The sequence below is a fragment of the Canis lupus genome, chromosome 2 (assembly GCF_003254725.2).
Source record: "Canis lupus dingo isolate Sandy chromosome 2, ASM325472v2, whole genome shotgun sequence".
In the NCBI taxonomy this organism is placed as follows: domain Eukaryota; kingdom Metazoa; phylum Chordata; class Mammalia; order Carnivora; family Canidae; genus Canis; species Canis lupus.
Genome location: NC_064244.1, coordinates 16682352 through 16709070, shown reverse-complemented (window position 1 = coordinate 16709070; position 26719 = coordinate 16682352). Strand labels below are relative to the sequence as shown.

Sequence of the window (26719 nt, the reverse complement as noted above, 5' to 3'; positions counted from 1 at the left end):
AAAGAGACAGTTCTCTACTATTGAAAACACAACATTCTGGTAACTTGCTAAAGACTCTTACATTCAGAAAGATGGAAGTCACACTAGACCATAGCAGGTTTGAAATGCAGCCTAATGCATGCTATCAGTTCTTCAGTTAGGACTTAGTCTTAACTATGGAAATTTTTCTTCATGGCTCTTTGCTGTCTGTCCTTAAGAAATTACTTGTGTTTGCAGCTGTGTTTTCAGCCTGCTTCCTCCCTGTGGGACTTCTAAGACCCAAAGGCCTATTTTCAATCTGTGCTATCTAGGTCTCTTTTAGTCCAGACTCACAAACAGTGTTTTTGATGCTGTAATTTTCTTAACTTTTTGAGTTTTTCTGTGACTATCAATGGACTTTATGTCAGTAGAAAAGCCACTCTCCCAGGTCTTTTTGAGATAAACTTTTCACCTGAGGTCTCCTGTGAAGCTCATACTCTTAAGATCCTTAAAGAAATTTGAGGCATACCTTAAGTCCTTCTGAGGTCTTAACAAAACATTTTATAGTCTTGGCTTCATCCATAGGCCATGTTTTCCTGGATTTGTTCTTGACCTAGAATCCATTTCTTTATTTTAGCATTATTTGACAATTCAGCATATGGAAAGGCTATAAATGTGGAAAAAATATTTGAACCCAGTTAGTCCTGGTTCTTTCATACTGAATAGACCTTCTTTAGTTTATCTTTCATATCAATTTTACTTTCAAGTGGTTTGTGGCACGAGTTACTTTTCCTCTAGTGTCATTTTCTTCAATTACCTAGAACCCTTGCTGTCAGCCTCTTCAAGGGCCATCAGGTTTCCACTAACAGTCTCTTGGAAGCTCTTTTGGTTTTCATTCTTACTTTTCTCTACATCCTTTCAGGTTCCACCTACCTCTTGGTTCAAAGGAGGTTTAGGTTTAATTTTTTTTAATGGCAGCACCCTATTTTTAATATCAGTTATCTGTGCCAGTTATTTATTGCTGCATAATAAACCACCTCAAAACCTAGTTGCTCAAAACAGCATTTATTTGGTTCACAAGTGTTTAGTTTAGGCAAAGCTGAATAAGGCCAACTCATTTCTTCTTCATTTGATATCACCTGAGATGATTGGAAGCTGGGGACTAGAATCATCTAAAACCATGTTCATATAAATGTTTGGCCGTTGAGGCTGGCTTTTGGCTAGGATGTTAGCTGAGTCAGTCTCAGCTGAAATGTCTACATGAAGACACACCAGGTGGCCTGGGCTTCCCCACAGCAGCTAGATTCTAAGGGTTAGTTTCCCTAGAAAAAGAATGTCAATGGAAGCTATATCACACTTTTTAACCTAGTCTTAAAAATTACACAGCAGTTCTGCTGAATTCTATTCACTGGAAACCAGTTACTAAGGTCAGCACATTTTAAGGGGTGGGATTATCATGGGAGAAGTGTCAAAAAATTTATAAAACCGCCACATCCACTCACCTTGTCTTATCAATCATATCCAGAAGAAAGAAGTTCTTCCCAACTCAGCATCAGTGAAAATCTGTCAGGTTTTTGGTTGTTTTTGTTGCTTAGTATGTTCTCTTGTTTTGTGGGAAGTAACAGAGGATTATAAGATAACACTATTCAATTAGGTATTCTTTTTTTTTTTTTTTTTTGTCCAAAAGTATATGATTCATCTCACTAAATTTTTATACTGAGAGGTGTGATTTCTTAACCCTGAGAATCATTTCTCCTGGGAGTGCAATTCAAATTAGTGTAAATCATTTGTAATTCAGAAAAAAGCTTGTGGCATTAGAATCAGTAATTATAGATTCAATAATTAGAGTCTTATTTTCAAAGGCTTCTCTTAGGAAGCATTTATTTTCTCAGACCTACATAAGTCAATATGATATTACTAAAACTTCTTAAAAATTAATGGAGTATTGAGACAACCGAGTGGCTCAGTGGTTTGAATATCTGTCTTCGGTTCAGGGCATGATCCTGGGGTCTTGGGATCGAGTCCTTCATCGGGCTCCCTGTGGAGCTTGTATCTCTGCCTCTCTCTCTCTTTCTCTATGTCTCTCATAATAAATAAATTTTTAAAAAGTATGGCATGTTAGGATGGGGGAAAGGGTAAGAGACTTTCTTTTCTTTTTTAAAATTTTATTTAAGGGATCCCTGGGTGGTGCAGCGGTTTAGCGCCTGCCTTTGGCCCAGGGCGCGATCCTGGAGACCCGGGATCAAATCCCACGTCGGGCTCCTGGTGCATGGAGCCTGCTTCTCCCTCTGCCTGTGTCTCTGCCTCTCTCTCTCTCTGTGTGACTATCATAAATAAATAAAAATTTTAAAAAAAATTTATTTAAATTAAATGCCTGTATAAGAGAGTTTCTACTAAGAGGTGACTTACAGGTATTTTATGGAGGAAATATCCAAAGCAGTCATAGAAAAATAAAAGCATAAAATGAAGTACAAATGTTGTGTGGCAAAGACAATGATAGCAGAAATCTATTTTAGTAACTCCTAGTGGTTTTAACTTTGTTCTTAATTTTCTAAGTTCTTCAAGGTTTCACATTTTAAGACTCTACTACAATATAGATTATATTTTATTGCAAATGAGTTTATTTTTAAAATGGGAGCACCTGGCTGACTTACACTTTAGAGCATGTGACTCTCTTTTTTTAAGATTTTATTTATTTGTTCATGGGAGGCACAGAGACACAGAGAGAGGCAGAGACACAGGCAGAGGGAGAAGTGGCCCCATGCAGGGAGCCTGATGTGGGACTCGATCACGGGTCTCCAGGATCATGCCCCAGGCTGATGGTGGCACTAAACCACTGAGCCACCAGGGCTGCCTGAGCATGTGACTCTTGATCTCGACATTATGAATTTGAGCCTACGGTTCAGTACAGAGACTTAAAATGTTTAAAAATAATGTTGGTTATAGTTTTTAATTAAACTATTTTCACTCCACTTCCAAACTGTATTGTTTTATTCATGCAGATTGATGATCTTACAGCAAAACTGGAAACTGAATCTTCAAGGTGTCTACACCTGGACGCAAAAAATCAAGTTCTTCAACAAGAGTTATTATCTATGAAAGCAACAGAGAGGAAATGTGAAAAACTAGAAAAGAATAAAAAGAAGTTGGAACAAAAAGTAGTAAACCTCAGAAGTCATTTAGAAGTCAATGTGGTAGAACGCAGTCAAGTAGAAAAGTATAAACGGGAGATTGAAGAGAGAGCAAGATTGGTTATAGTAGAAAAATTAAAAGAAGTCAATCTATTTTTACAGGTTAATTTATTAATTTATTAATCTGTATGTGATATGCTTGCATTTATTTCACTACAAATTACACTTTGGTTATATGCATTGTGTATGCTGCCTCTGCTTCCTTTATAGCAATCTGTTTGGTAGATTTCTGGAGGCATTCGTTCCTCCCTGTAAAGATTTCTGTTTTCATCATTATTCTCACTAAATTGATCTCCTGAGAATCACTTTATTTTTAAGACCAGTTTGTATGAATCAAGACTATTAAGAGGAAAAGAAAAAAATTGTGATTTAAAACTTTTACCGTGGAGTGTCTGGGTGGCTCAGTTGGTTAAGCAGCAGACTCTTGATCTCAGCTCAGGTCTTGGTCTCATGCTTGTGAAATCAAGCCCTGCACTGGGCTCCGTATTCCATTCCTGGGTTATTCTTCTTTTTTTAAGATTCTATTTATTTTTTTAATTTACTTATTTATTTATTGAGCATGAGCAGGGGGATTGGCAGAGGGAGAGAAAGAATCCTGGGCAGATTCCATACTGGTTGTGACATTGGGCTTGGCCTCAGGACCCCTGAGAACATGCTCTGAGAAGAAATCAAGAATCGGGTTATTCTTAGGTTGTATTATGCACTTTTTAAAATTTTTAATTGATTCTCTTGTTCTTTGAATTATCAGATCACACTAGTACTAATATAAGAATGATTGAACTTTATTTTTATCATTCAGATTTAATTCAGGTGACATTGATGATAAATATTTTACACTTAACTTTTTTTTTTTTTTTTTCAAATTCCTCTCTGAATCATTGACTCACAGCTAAAGGAAAGAAATATACTATAATTTTCCAGGTTATAGCTGTTTTAAAACTGTGCTTTTAATTTGCTTTAGACACAAGCAGCATCTCAAGAAAACTTAGAACAGTTAAGAGAAAGTAATAATGCTTCAATAAGAGGTCAACTGGAACTCAGAATTAAAGAGCTAGAATCTGAAATATCCAAAATCAAAAATTCTCAAGAAGATAAAGCAGAATTGGAAAAATACAGGCAACTCTACCTAGAAGAATCAAAAATTCGAATGTCATTGACAAATAAACTGAGCAAGTAAGTTAAAACAGAATCATAGAAAATAGATTTAGCTTATTAATTTGTCTCTAAAGCATAATTTTTATGGAGATGGGTTTATGAGATGAGTAGGAAGTGAGGAAGTGAAAACCAACTGAATAGTATAATTTTGGAAAATAATGTTTGTAAATAAACTTACCTTTATATATTCATCCAGGACAGTTAGCCTCTCTCCTCCATTTTTTTTTTTTTTTGGTTTTATATGACTTTATTTTTTCCCCCTTAATATTCTCAGTTAATCTGGTCTCATCGTCTTTACAAACTAATTGTTTAAAGCTTTATAATTTAGACAGCATACTATTATAAAATTGTCAGAATTACCCTAAATAGAAATATTAGTGAGTTTATTTTTGGAAGATTACATCTTTAACCCAAAAGATCAAGTGCCAATACTGCACATCCTGGCAGATTGGTAAATTAACTTTCTTGATTGTATCTTTGGTATTATTACTAGAGAGCCTTGGGGGTGGGGGGAGGGAAACTATCCTTTGTAGCTTTTCTAATTTATATAAAGGTGTACATGTGAAATACAGAAAGATTCACATACGGGTGAAAGGCAGTATAAATCCCAAAGTGGTGATACCTGGGTGGCTCAGAGGTTGGGTGTCTGCCTTTGGCTCAGGGCGTGATCCTGGTCCAGGGATCAAGTCCCGCATCAGGCTCCCTGCAGGGAGCCTGCTTCTCCCTCTGCCTGTGTCTCTGCCTCTGTGTCTCATGAATAAATAAATAAAATGTTAAAAAATAAATAAATAAATAAATAAAAATAAATCCCAACGTGGATAAAAATAGCATCATGGTGGGCATGAGGGGGCGTGTGGAAGACAAAAAGGGCAGATTCTACCTCCAGGGTCTTGGTAACTGTTATCAGCTAATTGCCTCTGGAGCTGTTTCAGTCCTTTCTGATCACAGCTCTGTGATCAACCTGGCCCCTAGAGATTATTGGTCTGAGGTATTCCTCGGTGCCAAATACTCAATTTCTCTGAGGTAATGAGTGAAATGTACAAGAGTGGTGAAAGCACAATCTTGAAAATGTCTTTGAGGGATGGTTTATTTTTATGTCTCTAAACTGGTTTACTAGATATAAATATGTGTAATGGCATCCTCCAGAATCTTGTAATTACAGCCATTCCAGAAGGTAGCAAGTATTACCTGTCAATCCATGTACATCACGGACAGCCATTTCTTTCCCTCCCCTAATTTGAATTTCTTGTTAGTTAGGAATCCCTAGAATCATATATACTCCTTTGGAACAGTTTTAAACCTATGGTTATATATAGTAGCTCTGCTCTGTCACATTTTCAGCATTAAAACACTGTTTAATGGCACATTCTGTTTACTATCTGGAAACTTAAAAAAATGCAGGTCATTTAGGAATGATTTGGAGAAAAATGAAACACTAAGCATTTGTGTTGTGTAATCTTCACAGGACTAGTGAGAGGCTGGCAGATATCACTACCAAATATCTGGTGGAGAAACAGCAGAACAGACCTTTCCACAGCACTCTTACTATGAGACCCGTCTTGGAACTGCCTTATGTTGGAAATCTGACTAGTAGTTTACTGCTGGATAGAAATGTTACTCCAAGAGAAAATGTAGTGATTCCTACCTCAAGCTCGCGCCCTTCAAATAACAGCATTGATACTTACTTGACCAAGGTCAGTTATATTATCTTTTCTTTTCTTGAGTTTCAGATTTCCAATAAAATTTTTGTTTTTACTTTGGTGAAATTCTGAGTTAACTGAATAATGCTCAGTAAGTAAAAGTGATACTTGTTTGTGCTAATAAGGAAATAGGACAGAAATTTTATGGTATTTTTTTAGTTCCTGGAGCTCTTATTTTCAAGAGATACCAATTATTAATTTTATTCAATAAATACAACTAAACTAACACAGTCTATCTTATTATTTTTAAAAGATTTTATGTATATGAGAGAGAAGAGACTGTGCTCACAGGCCAGGCAGGGAGAGAGGCAGAGAGAGGGGGAGAATCTCAAGCAGACTCCCCACTGAGCATGGAGCCTGACTCGGGGCTTGATCCCATGACTCCAAGATGATGATCTGAGCTGGAATCAAGAGTTGAATGCTTAACCAACTGAACCACCCAGGCACCTCCAAATGGACCCATTTTAAATTTCTTGAAATGCTATGTTAAATTGGATTTTGGAAAGTAAATATTATTACATACTAACCAGAAGTACACTTAGATGCTTTAACTTATTTTCTGATTAGCAATAGTTTATAAGAAGTTCAAAGCTTGTTGTAACCCAAATTTTCCACCCCTGTACATAGTGAATGATTAGAATCCAAATGCTTAACCATGTAGGGATGTTTATTATTTTAACAATTCCATGGTAAGTCCTTTTTATGAATTAAATAAACTTGTAACACTAAAAAGATTGATTTTTCTTTTTATGTTATATGTTTTGGGGGCACCTGTGTGACTCAGTGGTTGAGCATCTGCCTTTGACTCAGGTCGTGATCCAGGGATCCTGGGATTGAGTCCTGCATCAGGCTCCCTGTAGGGAACCTACTTCTCCCTCTGCCTATGTCTCTGCTTCTCTCTCTGTGTTTCTCATGAATAAATAAATAAAAGCATTTTCTTACATGAGAGTACATCCTTAATTGCTTTCTTATAACACTTTTTTTTTTACTTATATTCTATTTCAATTTTTACAAAATGGCTTGTTGAGCAAATGTAGATATTTTCTAAATAAGTAAGTCAAGCAAATATTTTATTTTATTTTTTTTATTTTATTTTATTTTATTTTATTTTATTTTATTTTATTTTATTTTATTTTATTTTATTTTATTTTATTTTATTTTATTTTATTTTATTATTTTATTTAGAGAGAGAGAAAGGGAACAGGTGGTAAAGGGAAAGAGAGAAGAGAGAATCTTAGGCAGGCTCCATGCTCAGAGTGGAGCCCGGTCTCATTGCCTGAGACAAAATCAAGAGTCTGACACTTCACTGACTGAGCCACCCAGGCACCCCACAAATATTTGGATATTTAAAATGAAATTCACGTATATTTACCTTGATGCCATCACTTGAATGATTGATGACTAAGATGACAGTGATAGGGAGTCTTTAAATAGCAACTCATTTCCATGGTGTATCATTGTTATTAAAATACCCATTTCAATCAATGTACATAGGCTTATGATTTCGATAGTATATTCATAGTTTTATTAATGTAGAGAAAGGTAGCATAGGCTCATGTTAAATGAGGCCTCAGTCTTGATCTTTCATTCGGCTTCCTTGTCTTCTTGCTCTCTTCTCTTCTGATGACTTTTAGTATTATGTTTGGGTGCCTTTCTTCTTTATTGTGTATCTATTATAAATATTTGGTTTGTGATTACCATGAAGTTCATATAAAACATCCTATGTATGTATAGCAATCTCTTTTAAGTTGATGGTTACTTCAGCTCAAACAGATTTTGAAAACACTGAATTTTTACACCCTGCCTTGTTTTATATATTTGATGTCATAGTTTACACCTTTGTATTTTGTGTATCCCTTAACTAGTTACTGTAGATGTAATTGATATTATTGCTTTTGTCTTGTAACCTTCATACTGGCTTTATAAAAATGATTGCTCTATTACCTTTACTCTATGTTTGCTTTTACTATAAAACTGTCTCTTATAATTTTCTTATTTCTGGTTATGGTGGGTTTTTTTTTCTTTCTTTCTTTCTTTCTTTCTTCTCTTTTTTTTTTTTTTTTTTTTTGAGAGCAGAGTGAGTGAGAGAACACAAGTAAAGGATGAGGGAGAGGGAGAAGCAGACTCCCCTCTGAGCAGGGAGTCCCTTGCAGAGCTTGATCCCAGGGTCCTGGGAGATTCTTCACTCACTGAGCCACCCAGGTACCCTGGCCTTTTGTTTTCTGATTAAAGGAGTCCTTTTAACATTTCTTATAAGGCCTATTTAGTTGTGATGAACTCCTTTAAGTTTTATTTGTCTGGGAAACTCTATCTTTCTTTCAGTTCTTGTTATAAACCTTGCCAAGAATATCCTAGGTTTTTTCCTCTTAGCACTTGGAAAATATCATGCCACAATTTCTGCTGAAAAATCAGCTGATATCCCTGTGGTGGTTCGCTTTTATATAACTAGTTGCTTTTCTTTTTTCTCTTTTTTCTGCTTTTAAGATTCTCCTTTTCTCTTTAATTATGTGTCTTGATGTGATCCTCTTTGAGTTCCTTTTATTTGGGACTGTCAATGCTTCCTGGGCCTGGAGGCCTGATTTCTCCCCCAGGTTAGGGAAGTTTTTAGCTATTATTTCTTCAAATAAGTTCTTCATCCTTTTCTCTCTTCTTTTTCTGGGACCTCTCTAATGTGAATATTATTACACTTGATGCTGTCCCAGAGGTTGCCTTATCTTAGTTCTTCAAATTCTTTTTTCTTTTTGCTTTTCAGCTTAGATGATTTTTACTACCTTATCTTGCAGATTGCTGATCTGTTCTTCACATCTTTTAATCTGCTGTATGTTGTGTCTGGTGTATTTTTCATTTCAGTTATTGTATTCTTTTCCTCTAATTGGTTCTCTTCTATATTTTCTCTTTGTTGAAGTTCTCACTGAATCCGTCCATTCTTCCAAGTTTGCTGAGCATCTTTATGACCATTACTTTGAACTCTTTATCAGGTAGACTATTTATCTCTGTTTCATTTAGTTATTTTTGTGAGGTTTTGTCTCGTGGCCTTATTTTTTCATTTGTAACATACTCCTCTGTCTCCTCATTTTGTCTGACTTTCTCTGTTTTATTCTAAAATTGTTCTTTCCAAATTTTCCCTCTTTAAAATACATTGCTTTCAACAATGAATGTTAGTTATAAAGTCAAGCAAGAAGAAAACTTTTTTTTTTTTAGAAAACATTTTTATAAGTGTTGTGTGGTCATTTTTCTCATTGGAGCTGTGGTGGGGTAGGTGACAGATGACAGTGCTCTTCTTTTTCTGAGTTCAGAGCACAGGAGTCAGGCAGATGGAGTTAAACTTAGCTTTGTTACTAATACATACTAACAGATTGGAGAATGTGGTTTGGGTGGGTATGTAGCCACAGTGGGCTTCCCAATTCTTTATCCCAAATTAGGCACTTCCCCACACAGTCATTAATGGAGGAAACAAATGTTTGATGCCCATCCCACAAAGAAGAGAGCAGACCTGAATTCATGTTACCATGCGTGAGCACATCTTTTCCAAAAAGGGATTTGGAGTCTCATAAGTACTGCTTAGTGCCTTCTCCCCAATTCACCCATTAGGTAAATCTCCCTTCCTATTCTGAGGAAGGTAGAGATAAGTCCACTTGTGGGTCATGATGGTTTACCTGGATTTCTGACTGGATTTAAATTAAAGTTAGTCATGTCTTTTGTACATACCAAATCTCATAATGATGAGAAGTTGGACAGAGTATATTAGATGGTAAAGAGAAATCTGCTTTGTGTTTATTTATTTTTTTATTTATTTTGTATTTTATTTATGATAGTCATACAGAGAGAGAGAGAGAGAGGCAGAGACATAGGCAGAGGGAGAAGCAGGCTCCATGCACCAGGAGCCTGACGTGGGATTCGATCCTGGGTCTCCAGGATCGCACCCTGGGCCAAAGGCAGGCACCAAACTGCTGCACCACCCAGGGATCCCTGCTTTGTGTTTAATAATCCACAACATAGATAACTCATTTGTTGATTGATTTTGGTAAACCAAGTTTTATTTGGAGGAAATGAATAATTCTTTCAAGGAAGAATATTCTCCATTTCAGCTTCTTTGTTTCAACTAAAGATTTTCTCCTTCAGGTTCCCTGTCTTATGCTTTAAAAAATTTGTGCTTATAAATGGAGTATATTAACTGTTACTAATAGGAGTTAAGATCATTTCTATGGCTTTATTTTTATTCATGACTTTAAAATTTATAATTTAATTAGAAAGCTGTTTTGTGCCTCATGCCTAGACATTATTGACCCACATGCCAAACTTTTATGTGTTAATTTACTGTCAGTTATAGTTAAAAATGTAGGTATTTTTCCTGAAGGTGATGAAGTAACTGGCATAAAACTCTAGGCCCTGGGAAGACCGAAAGCACATTCCTGGCCTGCAGCTCTGCTTTTTTGACCTGAGGCAAACTGCAATCTCTATGAGGCCCTTTTTATCTCTTATGTAAAATTAGGGACTTTGACTAAATTAGTGTCTTTGATGCCTTTGGGAAAATTTTTTTTCCAAAGAATGGAACATAATTTTTTTTTTGGCATTAAACTGTATTATATAAAGCAGAGACAAGTGGAGCTGTGTAGCTAAAAGAGAGATGAGACTATAGCTGTAGACTTTTTGTGCCTCAATCCTACAGTGTCCCCAATGGAACCTTAGATTTCTATGATTGGTAGTTTGAAAACTAACTGCTATGAGAAAATCCTTTTAATTAATAAATCTTTGAATTAAAATTTACTGGTATGTTGTTTTTATGTGTATAATTTTCTTACCCCCCTATGTTTTTGGCAAATGGAAAAATATAAATAAAATTGCAAATATGTTCTATTAGTGGATTTCAAGCTATTTCTACCATCTAACTCAATTCTCACTTGGAAATAAACAAAGGTCACAGAAGTAAATATTTAAGGCAGCCCCGGTGGTGCAGCAGTTTACCGCCGCCTGCGGTCTGGAGTGTGATCCTGGAGACCCGGGACGAGTCCCGTGTCGGGCTCCTGGTGTGGAACCTGCTTCTCCCTCTGCCTGTGTCTCTGCCTCTCTCTCTCTCTCTCTGTCTCTATGAATAAATAAATAAAATCTTTTAAAAAAAAAGAAGTAAATATTTAGAAAAGGTGCTTTTGGGAAAAAGATAATTACATTACATTGGTAGTTCCTTAAGCAAATGAAGGCAGGCACTTTACTGATTGAGCCACCTAGGTACCACTTAGTACCGTATTTAGACACTATTTTGGGCATTCAATGACAGGATACCTTTTATAAGAAAAGTCTAAGCAAGAACATTCTAGACAGGAATATTTGTAATATACAGTTGATCTTTGGCCAACATGAAATTGAACTGTGCACGTCTAGTTTGCCTACACATGGACTTTCTTTGTGTATTGTACTGTATTTTCTCTTATGTTTTGCTCAACAACGTTTTTTTGTCCAGATCATTTTATTTTAAGAATATATTGTAAAATACATGTAATGTACTCACCATGTGTTAATGAATGGTGTTATCAGTAAGGCTTCCCATCACCAGTAGGCTATTAGTAATTAAGTTTGGGAGAATCAGAAATCATACAGAGTTTTCACTGCAAAGGCGTAAGTGCCCCTAATCCCTGTGTTGTTCAAGGGTCAACAGTAGTTTTAAATATTCCCAATTATTTCATAATTAAGTAGATAATTATAAGTATAGTAAGTCAAATGTTTCAAGAATTGGTCCTAATTTATAGAAAGGAAACAAAGTTACAATTAAAATTTCTTTTCCTTTTTTCTAATTCTAGAAACTTATCAATGAGAAGCTAAGTTTGAAAACTGGTCCTAGCTTATATTCTTTCCTGTCCTCAAACAGATTTTCTGAAATCTGTGTCCACGTGAAATCTATCAGTCATCATATAGATAACAAAATATTTTTACTCAATATTGCCAGTATAATTTCCACATGATTTTATGATAGTACCACTTTCTTCATTTTATGTATTTAAGAGTCTGTGCTGGAAAATAGAGCATACAACATACCTTAAGATTTTATTTTTCTAGAAGTGGAAAGCTCATTCTGAGGAATAATTTATTAAAGCAAATAACTGATCAAACTTTCATAAAGGGCACTTATTCCTGAAAATCATAAAGTATTACATTAAGTGTAAAATGACTCTTGTTTAAACTTTTTGTCTTTGGCCAGGGCCTGATCCTGGAGACCCGGGATCGAATCCCACATCAGGCTCCCTGCATGGAGCCTTCTCCCTCTGCCTGTGCCTCTGCCTCTCTCTCTCTCTCTCTGTGTCTCTCATGAATAAATAAATAAAATCTTTTAAAAAATAAAAAGATAAACTTTTTGTAACAATAAGATCAAACAATATTCTTCAGAAGTTATGTCTATTATTTGACATTCCTAATTCCATTTGTTTATTTACTATTTTTATTTAAATTCAATTAATTAGCTTATAATGTATTCTTAGTTTCAGAGGTAGAGTTCATTGATTTATCCGTCTTATACCCAGTGCTCATTCCATCACATGCCCTCCTTAATGCCCATCACCCACTTACCCACCCAACCCAACTCTTTCCCCTACAGCAACCTACAGTTTCCTATGATTAAGAGTGTCTTCTGATGGGTAGGAAATATCAGAAAAGGAGACAGAACATGGAAGATTCCTAACTCTGGGAAATGAACTAGGGGTGGTAGAAGGGGAGGAGGGTGGGGGTGGGGGTGACTGGGTGGCGGGCACTGAGGGGGGCACTTGATGCGATGAGCACTGGGTGTTATTCTGTATGTTGGCAAATTGAACACCAATAAAAAATAAATTTATTTAAAGAATAAAATGAAATGCTTCCATTAAAAAAAAAAAGAGTGTCTTCTGGTTTGTTTCCCTCTCTGCTGTCATCTGTTTTATTTTTCCATCTCTTCCCCTATGCTACTCTGTCTTGTTTTTAAAGTCTGCATATGATATGATAATGTGTCATGACAAAAAAACATGATGATTGTCTATGATTGACTTATTTTGCTTAGCATAATATCTTCTAGTTCCATCCACATTATTGTAAATGGCAAGATTTCATTCTATTTTTGCAGGAGAGTAATATTCCATTCTATGTATACCACATCTTCTTTATCAAGTCTTCTGTCGATGGGCATCTGGATCTCTTTCTATAGTTTGGCTATTGTCAATATTGCTGCTATAAACATAGGGGTGCATTTGCCCCTTTAGATCACTGACAAAGTGATCTTTGGGATAAATGCCTACTAGTGCTGGGTCATACATAGGTAGCTCTGTTTTCAACTTTATGAGGAACATCTGGTACTGCTTTCCAAATGGCTGCACCAGCTTGCATTCCCACCATAGCAAAATAGGGTTCCCCTTTCTCTGCATCCCTGTCAACATCTGTCATTTCCAGACTTGTTCATTTTGGCCATTCTGAAGGGTGTGAGAGGATATCTCATTGTGATTTTAATTTGTATTTCTCTGATGCCAAGTGATGTTGAGCATGTTTTCATGTGTCTGTTGGCAATTTGTATATCGTATTTGGAGACATCTGTTCTACCCATTTCCTAATTGGATTATTTTTCTTTGAGTGTTGAGTTTGAGTAGTTCTTTATAAATTTTGTATATCAGCCCTTTATTTACTAAGGCATTTGCAAATATCTTCTCCCATTCTGTCAGTTGTCTTTTGGCTTTCTCAACTGTTTCCTTGCTGTGCAAAAGCTTTTTATCTTGATGAAGTCCCAGTAGGTCATTTTTGCATCTGGTGAAATGTCAAGTAAGTTGCTTCAGCCGCGGTCACAGAGGTTGCTGCCTGCATTCTCCTCTAGGATTTTGATGGATTCCTGTCTCACAATTGGAGGCTTCATCCATTTGAGTCTACTTTTGTGTACAGTGTAAGAAAATGTCCAGTTTCATTCTTCTACATGTGGCTGTCTGATTTTCACACACCATTTGCTGAAGGGATTGTCTTTTCTTCATTAGATCTTCTTTCCTGCTTCATTGAAGATGACCATAGAGTTGAGGGTCCATTTCTAGGTTTTCTCTTCTGGTCCATTGATCGACGTGTCTGCTTTTGTGCCAGGACCATCTCCTCTTGATCACAGCTTTGCAATAGAGCTTGAAGACCAGCTTATGATGCCACCAGCTTTGGCTTTCTTTTTCAACATTCCTTTAGGTATTTGGAGTCTTTTGGGTTCCAAACAAATACTAGTATTATTTACTCCAGCTCTATGAAAAAAAGTTGCTGGTATTTTGATAAGGATTGCATTGAATGTATGTATAGATTACTTGAGCTAGCATAGCATTTTAATAATAATTGTCCATCCAATCCATGAGCATGGAATGGTTTTCCAGTTCTTTACATCTTTCTCAATTTCTTTCCTAAATGTCCTATCGTCTTCAGAGTACAGATCCTTTGCATCTTTGGGTAGGTTTGTTCCTAAGTATCTTATGGTGTTTGGTGCAATGGTAAATGGAATTGACTCCTCAGATTCTCTTTCTTCCATCTCATTGTTACTGTATAGAAATGCAACTGATTTCTGTGCATGGATTTCATATCTGGCTGCTTTGCTGAATTCCTGTCTGAGTCCTAGCAATGTTGGGGTAGAATCTTTTGGGTTTTCCACATGGGATATCTAATGTCCTCTGTGAAGAGTGAGAGTTTGACTTCTTTTCTGATTCATATGCCTTTTTATTTCTTTTTGTTGTCTAATTGCTGAAGCTAGGACTTCTGGTAGTACTATGCTGAACAACACTGGTAAGAGTGGACCTCCCTGTCGTGTTTCTGACCTTAGCAGCAAAGCTCTTGGTTTTTCCCCATTAACAATGACATTGAGTGTGGGCTTTTTGTAGATGGCTTTTAAGATATTGAGATATGCTCCACCATCCCTGCACTGTGAAGAGTTTTGATCCAGAAAGAATGCTGTACTTTGGCAAATGTTTTTTTCTGCATCTTTTGAGAGGATCCTATGGTTCTTGTCCTTTCTTTTATTACTGTAGTGTATCACATTGATTGATATGTAGATGTTGAACCACCCTTGCAGCCCAGGCATAAATCCCACTTGGATATGGTGAATAATCCTTTTCATGTACTGTTGAATCCTCCCAGCTAGCGTCTTGGTGAGAATTTTGGCATCCATGTTCATCAGGGATACTGGACTGTAATTCTCCTTTTGGGTGGGGTCTTGGTCTGGTTTTGCGATCAGAGTAATGCTGGCCTCACAGAGAGCGTTGGAAGGTTTCCCTTCCATTACTATTTTTTATAAACAGCTTCCAAGGAATAGATTAATTCTTCCTGGAATGTGTGGTAGAATTCTCCTGGGAAGCCACCCGGTCTTGGACTCTTGTTTGTTGGAAGATTTTTGATGACTGCTTCCATTTCCTTGCTGGTTATGGGTCTGTTCAGGTTTTCTGTGTCTTCCTGTTTCAGTTTTGATAGGAAGGGATCCATTTCTTCTAGATTGCCTAGTTTGTTGGCATACAGTTGTTCAGAATGTGTTCTTATAGTTGTTTGTATTTCTCTGGTGTTGGTTGTGATCTGCCTTCTTTCATTCACAATCTTCTTTGGGTTCATTCTCTTTTTGAGAAGTCTGGCCAGGGGTTTATCTATCTTATTAATTCTGTCAAAGAACCAGCTCCTGATTTCATTGATCTGTTCTACTGTTCCTTTCTTTTCTATTTCATTGATTTCTGCTCTGATCTTTATTCTCTTCTCCTACTGGATTTAAGCTTTATCTGCTGTTTTTTCTCCAGCTCCTTTAGGTGTAAGGTTAAGTTGTGTATTTAGGACCTTTCTTGTTTCTTAAGAAAAGCTTGTATTGCTATATACTTTCCTCTTAGGATGAACTTTGCTGCATCCCAAAAGTTTTGAGCAGTTATGTTTCCATTTTCATTTCTTTCTTTTTTTTTATTTTTTATTTTATTTTTTTTTATTATTTATTTATGATAGGCACACAGTGAGAGAGAGAGGCAGAGACACAGGCAGAGGGAGAAGCAGGCTCCATGCACCGGGAGCCTGACGTGGGTTCGATCCCAGGTCTCCAGGATCTCTCCCTGGGCCAAAGGCAGGCGCCAAACTGCTGCGCCACCCAGGGATCCCCATTTTCATTTCTTTCTATGAGTTTTTAAAATTGTGCTTTAATTCCCTAGTTTGATTCTTTAACCTCTGTGTATTTGAATTCTTGCCAAATTTCCTGTTGTGATCAAGTTCCAGTTTCAAAGCATTATGGTCTGAAAGTATGCAGGGGACGATCCTAATCTTTTGGTACCAGTTGAGGCCTCATTTGTGATCCAGTATGTGATCTGCTGTGGAGAATGTTCCATGTGCACTCGAGAAGAATGTGTATTCTGTTGCTGTAGGATGGAATGCTCTGAAGATATCTGTGAAGTCCATTTTGTGCAGTGTGTCATTCAAAGCCCTTGTGTCCTTGTGGATCTTCTGCTTAGATGATCTGGCCATTGCAGTGAGTGGTGTGTTAAAGTCCCTACTATTATTGTATGACTATCAGTGTATTCCTTTAATTTTGTTATTAATTGGTCTATAAAATGGCCTGGGTGGCTCTGTCGGATGAGCGTCTGCCTTTGGCTCAGGTCATGATCCCAGGGTCCTCGGATTGAGCCCTGACTGGGCTCCCTGTTCAATGGGGAGTCTGCTTCTCCCTCTCCTGCTCCCCCTGCTTGTGTCCCCCACCTCTGTCTCTGTCTTTTAAATCTTAAAGGAAAATTTGTTTCTATAATTGGCTGCTCCCAGTTTAGAGGCATTAATATTTATAATTATTTTATTTCCTTGTTGAATAGGCCCTTTAATTATTTTATAGTGTCCTTCTTCATCTCTTATTGCAGTCTTTGGTTTAAAATCTAATTTATCTGATATAAAGATTGCCAGTCTTTGAGACTGGATATAATCTTTTTAATGTATTGTTGAATCCTCCCAACTAGCAGGGAGGATTCATTCCCATTCCCATTCATTCCCATTCATCCTCCCAAAATGGTAAAAAAAAAAAAAAAAAAAAAAGCAGAGCATATATATATATATATATACATTAGTATGAAAAGTGGTTTTCCACTCACTACTTTCAATCTGGTGTTGTCTTGTGTCTAAAATGAGTCCCTTGCAGATAACATATTGATGGCTCTTGCTTTTTTTCCACTCTGATACCATGTGACTTTTGGTTGGGATATCTGGCTTGTTTAGATTCAGAGTAACTTGAAAGATATGAATGTAGTGCCGTTGTATTACCTATAAAGTCCCTGTTTCACTGTATTGTCTCTGCTCCTTTCTAGTCTGTGTTACTTTTGGTCTCTCTGTTTGCTTAAAGTTCCCCCTTTACTACTGCTTGCAGGGCTGGTTTAGTGATAACAAATTATTTTAGTTTCTGTTTGTCCTGGAAGCTTTTTATCTCTCCTTCTATTTTGAATGAGAGCCTTGCTGGATAAAGAAAGTATTCTTGGCTGCATATTCTTCTCATTTAGCACCCTGAATATATCATGCCAGCTCTCTCTGGCCTGTTAGGTCTCTTTGGATACATCTGCTGCCAGTCTAATGTTTCTCTCCTTGTCAGTTCAGGTCCTCTTGTTCCAAGCCCTGTTTGGGATTTTCTCTTTGTCTCTGAAACGTGCAAGTTTTGCTATTACATGTTGAAGTATTGACCTGTTTTATATTGATTTTGAAGAAGGTTCTCTGTGCCTCCTGGCACTTGAATGCCTGTTTCTTTCCCCAAACTAGGGAAGGTCTCTCTGTTTTCATTTGTTCAAATATGCCTTCTGCCCCCTACTTCCTTTTTCTGGGATCCCAATTATCCTAATATTATTTTTGCTTTATGGTACCACTCATCCCTCAATTTCTCCTGTCATGATCCGGTGGTTTCTTCTCTCTGTTTCTTAGCTTCTTTATTCTCCATTATTTTGTCTTCTATTTCCCTATTTTTATGTTCTGCCTCATTTATCCTAGCAGTTAGGGCCTTCATTTTTTATTGCATCTCACTAATAATAGCCTTTTTTATTTCAACTTGATCAGATGCTAGTTATTTTATTTCTCCAGAAGGCATTCTCTAGTGCCTTCTGTGTGTTTTTAAGCCCAGCTATTATCTTTATTGTCATTATTCTGAACTCTAGCTCCAGCCTCTTACTTATGTCCATACTGATTAGGTTCCTGGCAGTCAGTACTGCCTCTTGTTCCATTTGTTGCAGTGAGTTTTTCCATCTTATCTTTCTGTCCAGAGAAGAATAGATGAACAAGAGAACAAACTACTAAAATAGCAACAAGAACCCCAGAGAAATGTACACTAAACAACTCAGAAGAGACCCAAAACCGATAAAAAGATTTTAAAAGGAGATAATGTAATTAGATAGCTGAACAGAGCAGAACAGTACACTGGATCCTATGTATATTTTTGTCTGTTTGTTAGGAAATTGCATCCCAAAATGGTACAGAAAGAAAACCTTGTATATATACAAAAATAAAATTAGATACAACCAAAGGATAGAATGTAAGTGTAAAAATGGAAATTAAAAGACAAAATAAAAAGATATTATCTGCCAGTTGAACAGAACAGAGCAATATACTATATACTAGGTATATTTTGGTCTGTTTGTTAAAAGAAACTGCATCCCAAGATTGTAAAGCTTGAAAAACTTGTATATATGCAAAAATAAAATTAAATGCAATGAAAGGTTAGAATGTAACTGTAAATATGAAAATTAAGAATGATTTTAAAAAGAATATAATCAGACAGATAAGAATAGAGCACCATACTAGATTCTGGGTGTATTTTAGTGTATTTGGTTTTTTGGGGTTTTTTTTGTTTTTTTTTTTTAATAATAAATATATTTTTTATTGGTGTTCAATTTACCAACATACAGAATAACACCCAGTGCTCATCCCGTCAAGTGCCTCCCTCAGTGCCGGTCACCCATTCACCCCCACCCCCCGCCCTCCTCCCCTTCCACCACCCCTAGTTTCTTTCCCAGAGTTAGGAGTCTTTATGTTCTGTCTCCCTTTATGATATTTCCCTCACATTTCTTCTCCCTTCCCTTATATTCCCTTTCACTATTATTTATATTCCCCAAGTGAATGAGAACATACGATGTTTGTCCTTCTCCGATTGACTTACTTCACTCAGCATAATACCCTCCAGTTCCATCCATGTTGAAGCAAATGGTGGGTATTTGTCGTTTCTAATAGCTGAGTAATATTCCATTGTATACATAGACCACATCTTCTTTATCCATTCATCTTTCGATGGACACCGAGGCTCCTTCCACAGTTTGGCTATTGTTAGTCTATTTGTTAGAATGAAACTACTTCCCAAAATGGTACAGAAAAAAAAAATTCTGTATATTTAAGAATAATATTGAATGCAGTGAAAGGATCGAATGTAACCATAAGAAAGGTAAATTAAAAAATAAGTAAAAGAGTTGATAAATTAAAAAATTGGTTGAAAAGGAAAAAGAAAATTAAAATAGAAAGACTAAGGAGTCATGAGAAATAGCCATGAATTCTATATACTCTTTGCCCCTAGCACTGGAGTTCTGCAGCTCTCTATGATGAGTAAAGTTGGTCCTAGCTGGATGTTGTTGCTGACCTCCTGGGGGAGAGGCCTGTTGCACTGATTCTTAGGTGTCTTTGCTTAGGGTGGGATTGCACCACCCTTGCCTGGGGGCCAGGCCAGGTAAGCAGCTCCAGATTGCTCTCTGTGGCTTTTGTTCCCTGAAGGCTTTCTGGGCAGCTTTAGAGGATGAAAATGAAAATGGCAGCCTCCTAATCTCCAGCCCTGGAGTTGAAAGATCTCACTCCCTATTCTCCCTACTGTGTCTCCCTGGTTTCTGTCTGCACTCTGTATTCACCTAGCCTGTGCACCAGAATTTGTGTCTCAAGCACATGAGCCCTTTTCAATTTTCCAAACTTTGCAGACTCCTGTAGCCCCCATTCACACTTTTCCTCCAGTGGGGAGGAGGAGGTCTTCCCCCAGTTTTGCTGATTTCTGGACCCCTGCTTGGAAAGTGGTCACCTGACTCTTCCTCGGTTTGAGATTTATGGCAACACTGAGCTGAATGCCCACTCCTGAGCTCACTGATTGCAGCTGGCTTCCCCACTCAGATGCCTTGGAAACTGCCATACTCAGGTGCCCCCATTCTTTCTGTGACCCGGGGATCCTGAGACCACACTGTCTGTCCCACCTAGGATGCTGCCCCCTGTTGGCACCTGAGCACCTCTCAGACAGGGATGTCCTCACTGGAACAGACTTCTTAAAAGTTTTGATTGTGCACTCTGCTGCTATATCACTTTCTAGGACTTGGCTTCTGGCTTCCAAAGGCTCCCTGCCCACATGGTTTATCTTCTGATATATGCCTGGGATTCATTTCTCCACACCTCCTACCTTGCAGAAAGAAGTCACTGTTCTATTTGTAGAATTGCAATAATTCTTTTCTTGGTTCTCTGAGTTGACAGGTGTTCAGAATGATTTGATAGCTATGTAGCTGAATTCCAGGCACCAGACTAAACTAGAGTCTCCTACTCCTCCACCATCGTCCTCTTCTTCCAGAAATTTTGTATATTCAGTTTGATCAATATTAATTGTACTTTTTATTATTCCTCTAAATAGCATTACATGTCTCTTCTCAGTTATCCAGATTAAAATAAGTAGGGATTTATTTTATTTATGTGATTATCTTTCTATTTAAGCAATCTGTAACTTTTACTCTCTAAAAGTATTATTTCCAGACCACATTTCATAAGCAAAATATAATTCCTACAATAATATCTCTTGTTTAACTTGCACATTATAAGTAATATTTGACATTTCAGATGCAGCAGATGTTGGAAGAAAATATAACTAGAGAACTAAAAGAAGGTATGTTGCCAAATTTACGAATTTAGATAGTCATTAATTTCTGAAATAAACTACAAATAGTAAATGGCATCCCTTTCCATTATTTAGGTAATAGGTTCTATGTTAAAATTTTTGTATATATCTAATAAAAAATGTCAAACATGAACATAATGAATAACAGATTTATTCTTCATTTGGTCATCATGTTTCACACCTTTTTAAAAATCTGCAAAGTCTATGTGCCTGTTCTCACTTTTGGCTGTAATCTTCCTTCACTTGTGCCATCGCTATGGAACTGTCAATCTGAATGTGGGTGTTCTCAAATTCTTGTTTCTGCTAGTGGTAGAAGACCAAAAAGACCAGACTTGTCTTAGTAATACTTAATTAAGCAATTATATAGTTCATGTAGCTGTCCCTTGACAGGTGACATTTCAATCTCCAGCCACTTGTTTTGCCATTGGGTAAAATTCCAAGTTCCTTAGCGTGGAATACAAACACCCAAATCAATTTGGTTCTTGCCACATTGTTGAGCCTTCTCTCGCTATTACCCTACTCTGCTGCTTTGCAGAGAGTAATCTTTCAGGTATCAGCTTACCTATTCCCTTCACTGAAAAGCAGACAACATTGATAGAAAACCAGGATGTCCCTTCTATGTGTTCTTATAATGTCTTGTTTTAAACCTGTCATGGTATATTTGACTCTAGAAATTGCCTGTTTGATTTTTCAGTTTATAGTATATGATTATTCAGGGGTGGACTGTGTCATCGTCTTGCAATTTCATCTTGTAATGAGAAAACCAGAAGCTCTAGTGTTTATCCACAGTAGTAATTAATTCAGTGGGCAATCGTGAGCAAACTATATTTAATAGTAATCTTGTATTTTATATTGTAGTTTATGTAGATATTTTTCATTTTTAACATTCATAAGATTCCAACTTTTTTATACTAACTTGTGGTTAACTACAAAGTATTTCAGATAAAGAATATAAATCTTCCTTTTTCTTTTCAGCTGCTGGTGAACTTGAATCAGGATCCTGTAGATCCTTTTCTTTAGGATCTACTGATGAATCAAATCTAAATCAACATCTAGTACTGCAAGCATCACAAGAATATGTAGAGATTTTAAAGAAAAATTATATGATCTGAAAGATCTATAATAAAAGTTTATTACCTAGATATTTAATATAACATTTTAATTGTTTCCCAGTAAATATCTGATGTACGAAAATCTTTATTAAAGGAAAATGTTTTTTGTATCGTGTGTAATAAAAGTTTATATACTATTTTAAGCTGTTTCTTGGCATCTAATTAACTTTTAAGCATATTTTGTACGTGGAAACTAGCATGCTTCAGTCTGCCCAAGTACCAGCCTTTTAAATAGCACCTAAACAACCAAGTTGTCAATATTTCAGTGGTGTTAACTGATAGCTTTTTTGTATTTTACAGTTTCTATTACTGTACCTATGGCTTTAGACAGACATCATTTTGATATATTGCTGCTAAGGCTATCACCAATGGTACATGTAATACAATTTTTATAATGCCATAAATCCTGTGTATAATTTTAATTTTAAATATTATTCATAGCTCTTTCCTCATGGTGAGATAAGATTTGCCTAAGGCTTTTTACCTTTTCTGTTTATTTTTTATTTACTTTTTGAGAACAGTCTTAAAATTAGAGAAAAGTAAAAATAAAGAAAAAGAACTTTTCCCCAAAAACCTTTGGAAGTAAATTGTTAAATTATGCCCAACTCCTGTAGCATTTTTATCCTGCAAGTCAGTACATTCCACATAGCTACCGTACAACCCTGCCAATCAGAAAATCAACACTAATAGAATTGACCCTTGAATAATGTGGAGCTTAGGGGCACTGATCCTCTGTAGTCAGAAATCTGTGAGCTTTTCACTCCCCAAGCACTTAACTACTAATAATCTGCTGTTGACCAGAAAACTTATCAGTACCAAAACAATCAATTAACCTATGTTTTGTGTGTTATATATATTCCATACTATATTCTTACAATAAAGTAAGCTAGAGAAAAGAAAATGTTATTTAGAAAAATCAGAAAGAAGATAAAATGCATTTACAGTACTGTATTTTTAAAAATCTGCATGTATGTACACCCATTCAAAGTATGTTAAGTATACATTCCTTTCTTATTTTTTTCATTTTTTTTTAATTTAAATTCAATTTGTCAACATTTAGAAGGGTCATTAGTTTCAGATGTAGTTTTCAATAACTCATCAGTTGTGTATAACACCCAGTGTTCATCAAGTCACGTGCCCTTCTCCATGCCATCACTGAGTTACCCCAGCCCCCCATTCACCTCCCCTTGAGCAACCTTCAATATATTTTCCAGACTTAAGTCTCTCATGGTTTGTCTTCCTTTCTGATTATTCCCCATTCAGTTTGCACTATTTCTTATATTCTGCCTATGAGTGAGACCATACAATAATTGTCTTTCTCCAATTGACTTGTTTCGCTCAGCATAATACCCTCCAGTTCCATCTACGTTGATGTGAATGATAGGTATTCATCCCTTCTGGTGGCTAAGTAATATTCCATTGTGTATATATACCACATCTTCTTTATCCACTCCTCTGTTGAAAGACATCCTGACTCCTTCTACAGAATGGCTATTATGGACATTACTACTATAAACATTGGGGTGCAGGTGCCCCTTCATTTCACACATTTGTATCTTTGGGATAAATACCCAGTTGTGCAATTGCTATATGAACTATACCCTCTATCATTCAAACCTCATATTCTTTTAAAGCTTTGACATTTGTCTGTAGTATCCTTTATAGCAAGATTTTATTTATTTATTTATTCATGAGAGACAGAGAGAGAGAGAGAGGCAGAGACAGACAGAGGGAGAAGCAGGCTCCATACCTGATGTGGGACTCAATCCTTGGTCCCCAGGATTGTGCCCTGGGCCAAAGGCAGTGGTAAGCCACTGTAAGCCACTGAGCCACCCGGGCTGCCCTAGAATGTCTTTCAATGTGGGTTTTTCTTATATTTCCTTATGATAAAATTCAGATCATATATTTTAGCAAGAGCATGACTGAACTGGTCCTCTACTCTTCTCATTGCATTGTATCATGTGACCTACAATTTTGATTTGTCCCATTGTTGGTGATGTTGATTGCTGGAGTAGTATCTTCAGTTTTCTCCTCCAGAATGTTAACATTGTACTTTACAATTAATTAGCATTTTAGGGAGAAGTATTTTGAGGCATCTAAATACCTCCTTTCGAAGAAATGTGTAGGAAATATCAGAAAGGGAGACAGAACGTAAAGACTGCTAACTCTGGGAAATGAACTAGGGGTGGTAGAAGGGGAGAAGGGCGGGGGGTGGGAGTGAATGGGTGACAGGCACTGGGGGTTATTCTGTATGTTAGTAAATTGAACACCAATAAAAAATAAATTAAAAAAATTAAAAATAAATACCTCCTTTCTGAGACACTCTGTGCCAGGCCACTTCTGCAGATGACATGCCACATCACAGGCTCTGAAAACCCATGCTGGTCTGTTCTTTCCCTGTGCAGATGCCTCCTGACCCTGTGAAGTCTGTGATACCTCATTTGAAGTTACTCACCTTTCAGGGATGCTGTGTCTTGAGCTCTAACACTGTGTAGGGTGACCCTCCTACATTTATACTTTCCCCATTCTATGCCAGGCTCCAACACCTCACTCTGGGACACCACTGCTCCTTGTTTCTGTTTCTACGCTTTTGAACTGGAATCTTTGGGAAGAGAAAGAATAAAGGGGAAAGGGCTCCATGGGTCTTTTATAATCAACTTATCAAGCTTTACAACACAAAGATTTGGATTGGAATTGCATTGAATCTATAAATAGTTTGTAGGGAAGAGACATTTATAACACTGAGTTTTCCAAATGATATTTTAATTGATTAACTCAGTATTTTAAAAATTTTCCTATCAAGGTCCTACAAGATATATATTAGATTGATTTCCAGTTATTTGGTACTTTCTGTCTATTTTAAATGTTATTTTTAAAAATCAATTTCATTTCCTGTTTATAGCTTATAGAAATAAAATTATATTGCATATTGAGCATAGCATCAGCTATCTTGATAAATTGTCTTACTATTTCTTATAGTTCTGGAGTCTGGGAAGTCCAAAGTCAAGGCACTGGCAGATTCAGTGTCCAGTGAGGGCCTGCTTCCTGGTTCATGAGTGTTCGTCTTCCTCCTGTGTCTTCATAAGGCACAGGGCCAAGGGAGCTCCCTCCAACCTCCTTTATAAGGGCACTAATCTCCATCATGAGGGCTCCACCTTCATGACAATCACTTACCAAGGCCACCACCTCCAAATAGTATCACATTGAACACTAAGACTTAAGTCATGAGAATGGAGGCTGAGAAAATTAGGGCCATTCAAGTTTAACATTGGCACAACTATTGCCATTGTAGCTTTGGCAGCCATCTCAGGCCACTGTGACCAGGCCACTCTGACCAGGAACTGAACTCTACCCTACTCCGGCTACAGAAAAAACCACCTTATTGCTTATCGGAATAAGGAAGCAAGAGCTTGTGAGACCTCTTTACTGGAGATTCTCACACCCCCATCCTTACTGAAAAACCCCACCTTACCCCTAGACCAGTCCATAAAAACCCAGCTGTAACCCACCTCAGGGTCCAAGTCCCTGCTCTGCTGTGTCAGGTATACTTAGGCCAAAGGTCGAGCTTGTTATTAAACCCTCATGTACTTGCATCGGTGTCGGCTCCTTGGTGGTTTTCTCGGATTCACAGTCTTGGGCACAACAATGAGTTTGGGAGTGGGGACACAGAAATATTCAGTCTAGAGCAAGGCTGTTCCTTGTTCTTGGCCATGTAGGCTTCCTCACTATGACTGCTTGCTTCATGAAGCTAAAAAGGGAGAATTTCACTGCAGAGAAGCCTCAGTCCTCTTTTAAGGATTTCACCTGATTAAATCAGGCTTACTTAGAATAATTCCCTTTTGATTAACTCAAAATTAACTGAATTAATTATATCTGTAAAATTCCTTTACATTCGCCATGTTGTAATGGCTAGAATCAAATCATAGATCTTGCCTACGCTTAGAAAAGGTGAGAACACCAAAGGGCATTTATTATGGGGCCACCGAGGATCTTTATATTACAATTATATTGAAAAAATTTCCTTATAATACTAGTTTTCTAAGTTTTATCATGAGTGAATGTTGAATGATAATAGATGTTTATTTTGCATATATTGAGATAATTTTTTTTAAATGTGTCAATGTGGTGAATTATATTTGCTCATATTAAACCAAACTTGCATTCCTCAGGTAAACTGAATTTAGTTGTAATTTCATTTGTTTAATACAGTGTTACTCATGATCTGCTAATATCTTGGTGAGGATTTTTTTCCTCTCTATTCATGGATAATGATAATGCAAGGAATTTTGAATATTTTAACTCAACTTACATATCTCCAAACTTATGTGTATTGTTGCTTTGTGTTTTAACTCTGTCTTGTATCTCTAATAAAATACATTTTTGCAACCTTTTTCCCCCTAAGATTTTATTTATTCAGGAGGGACACACAGAGGGAGGCAGAGACATAAGCAGAGGAAGAAGCAGGCTCCCTACCAAAAGCTGGATATGCGATTTGATCCCATGGCAGAAGATGCTCATTCACTGAGCCACCCAGGTGTCCTGACATTTTTGTAATTTTTATAATGTATTGTCAATGTTTATTTAAAGTGATCTGCATGTTTAATTTTTTCCCCCTATTGCATCTCAGAACTTCTATCTGGGACTATTTTTCTTCTGTTTGCTTATGTACATGTTTTAAAATATTCATTAGTGAGATCTGCCTGGTAACCAATCTCTGTTTAAAAATGTTTTTATTTCCTCTTACTC

At 36.8% G+C, this 26719-nt stretch overlaps 1 protein-coding gene across 2 annotated transcripts in view; it reads left to right on the top strand.

The window, feature by feature from the left end:
- LOC112674605 (ankyrin repeat domain-containing protein 26) overlaps positions 1–22116 on the top strand; it is a 140713-nt gene extending 118597 nt beyond the window's left edge. For both annotated transcript variants that reach the window (XM_035713398.2, XM_025470969.3), the window contains 5 exons: positions 2961–3251; positions 4111–4322; positions 5770–5998; positions 20804–20849; positions 21837–22116. In XM_035713398.2, coding sequence (XP_035569291.1) covers positions 2961–3251; positions 4111–4322; positions 5770–5998; positions 20804–20849; positions 21837–21973 — 915 coding nt within the window. In that variant the 3' untranslated portion in view covers positions 21974–22116. The remainder of the gene's footprint in view (positions 1–2960; positions 3252–4110; positions 4323–5769; positions 5999–20803; positions 20850–21836) is intronic.
- Positions 22117–26719: the final 4603 nt, after the last annotated feature.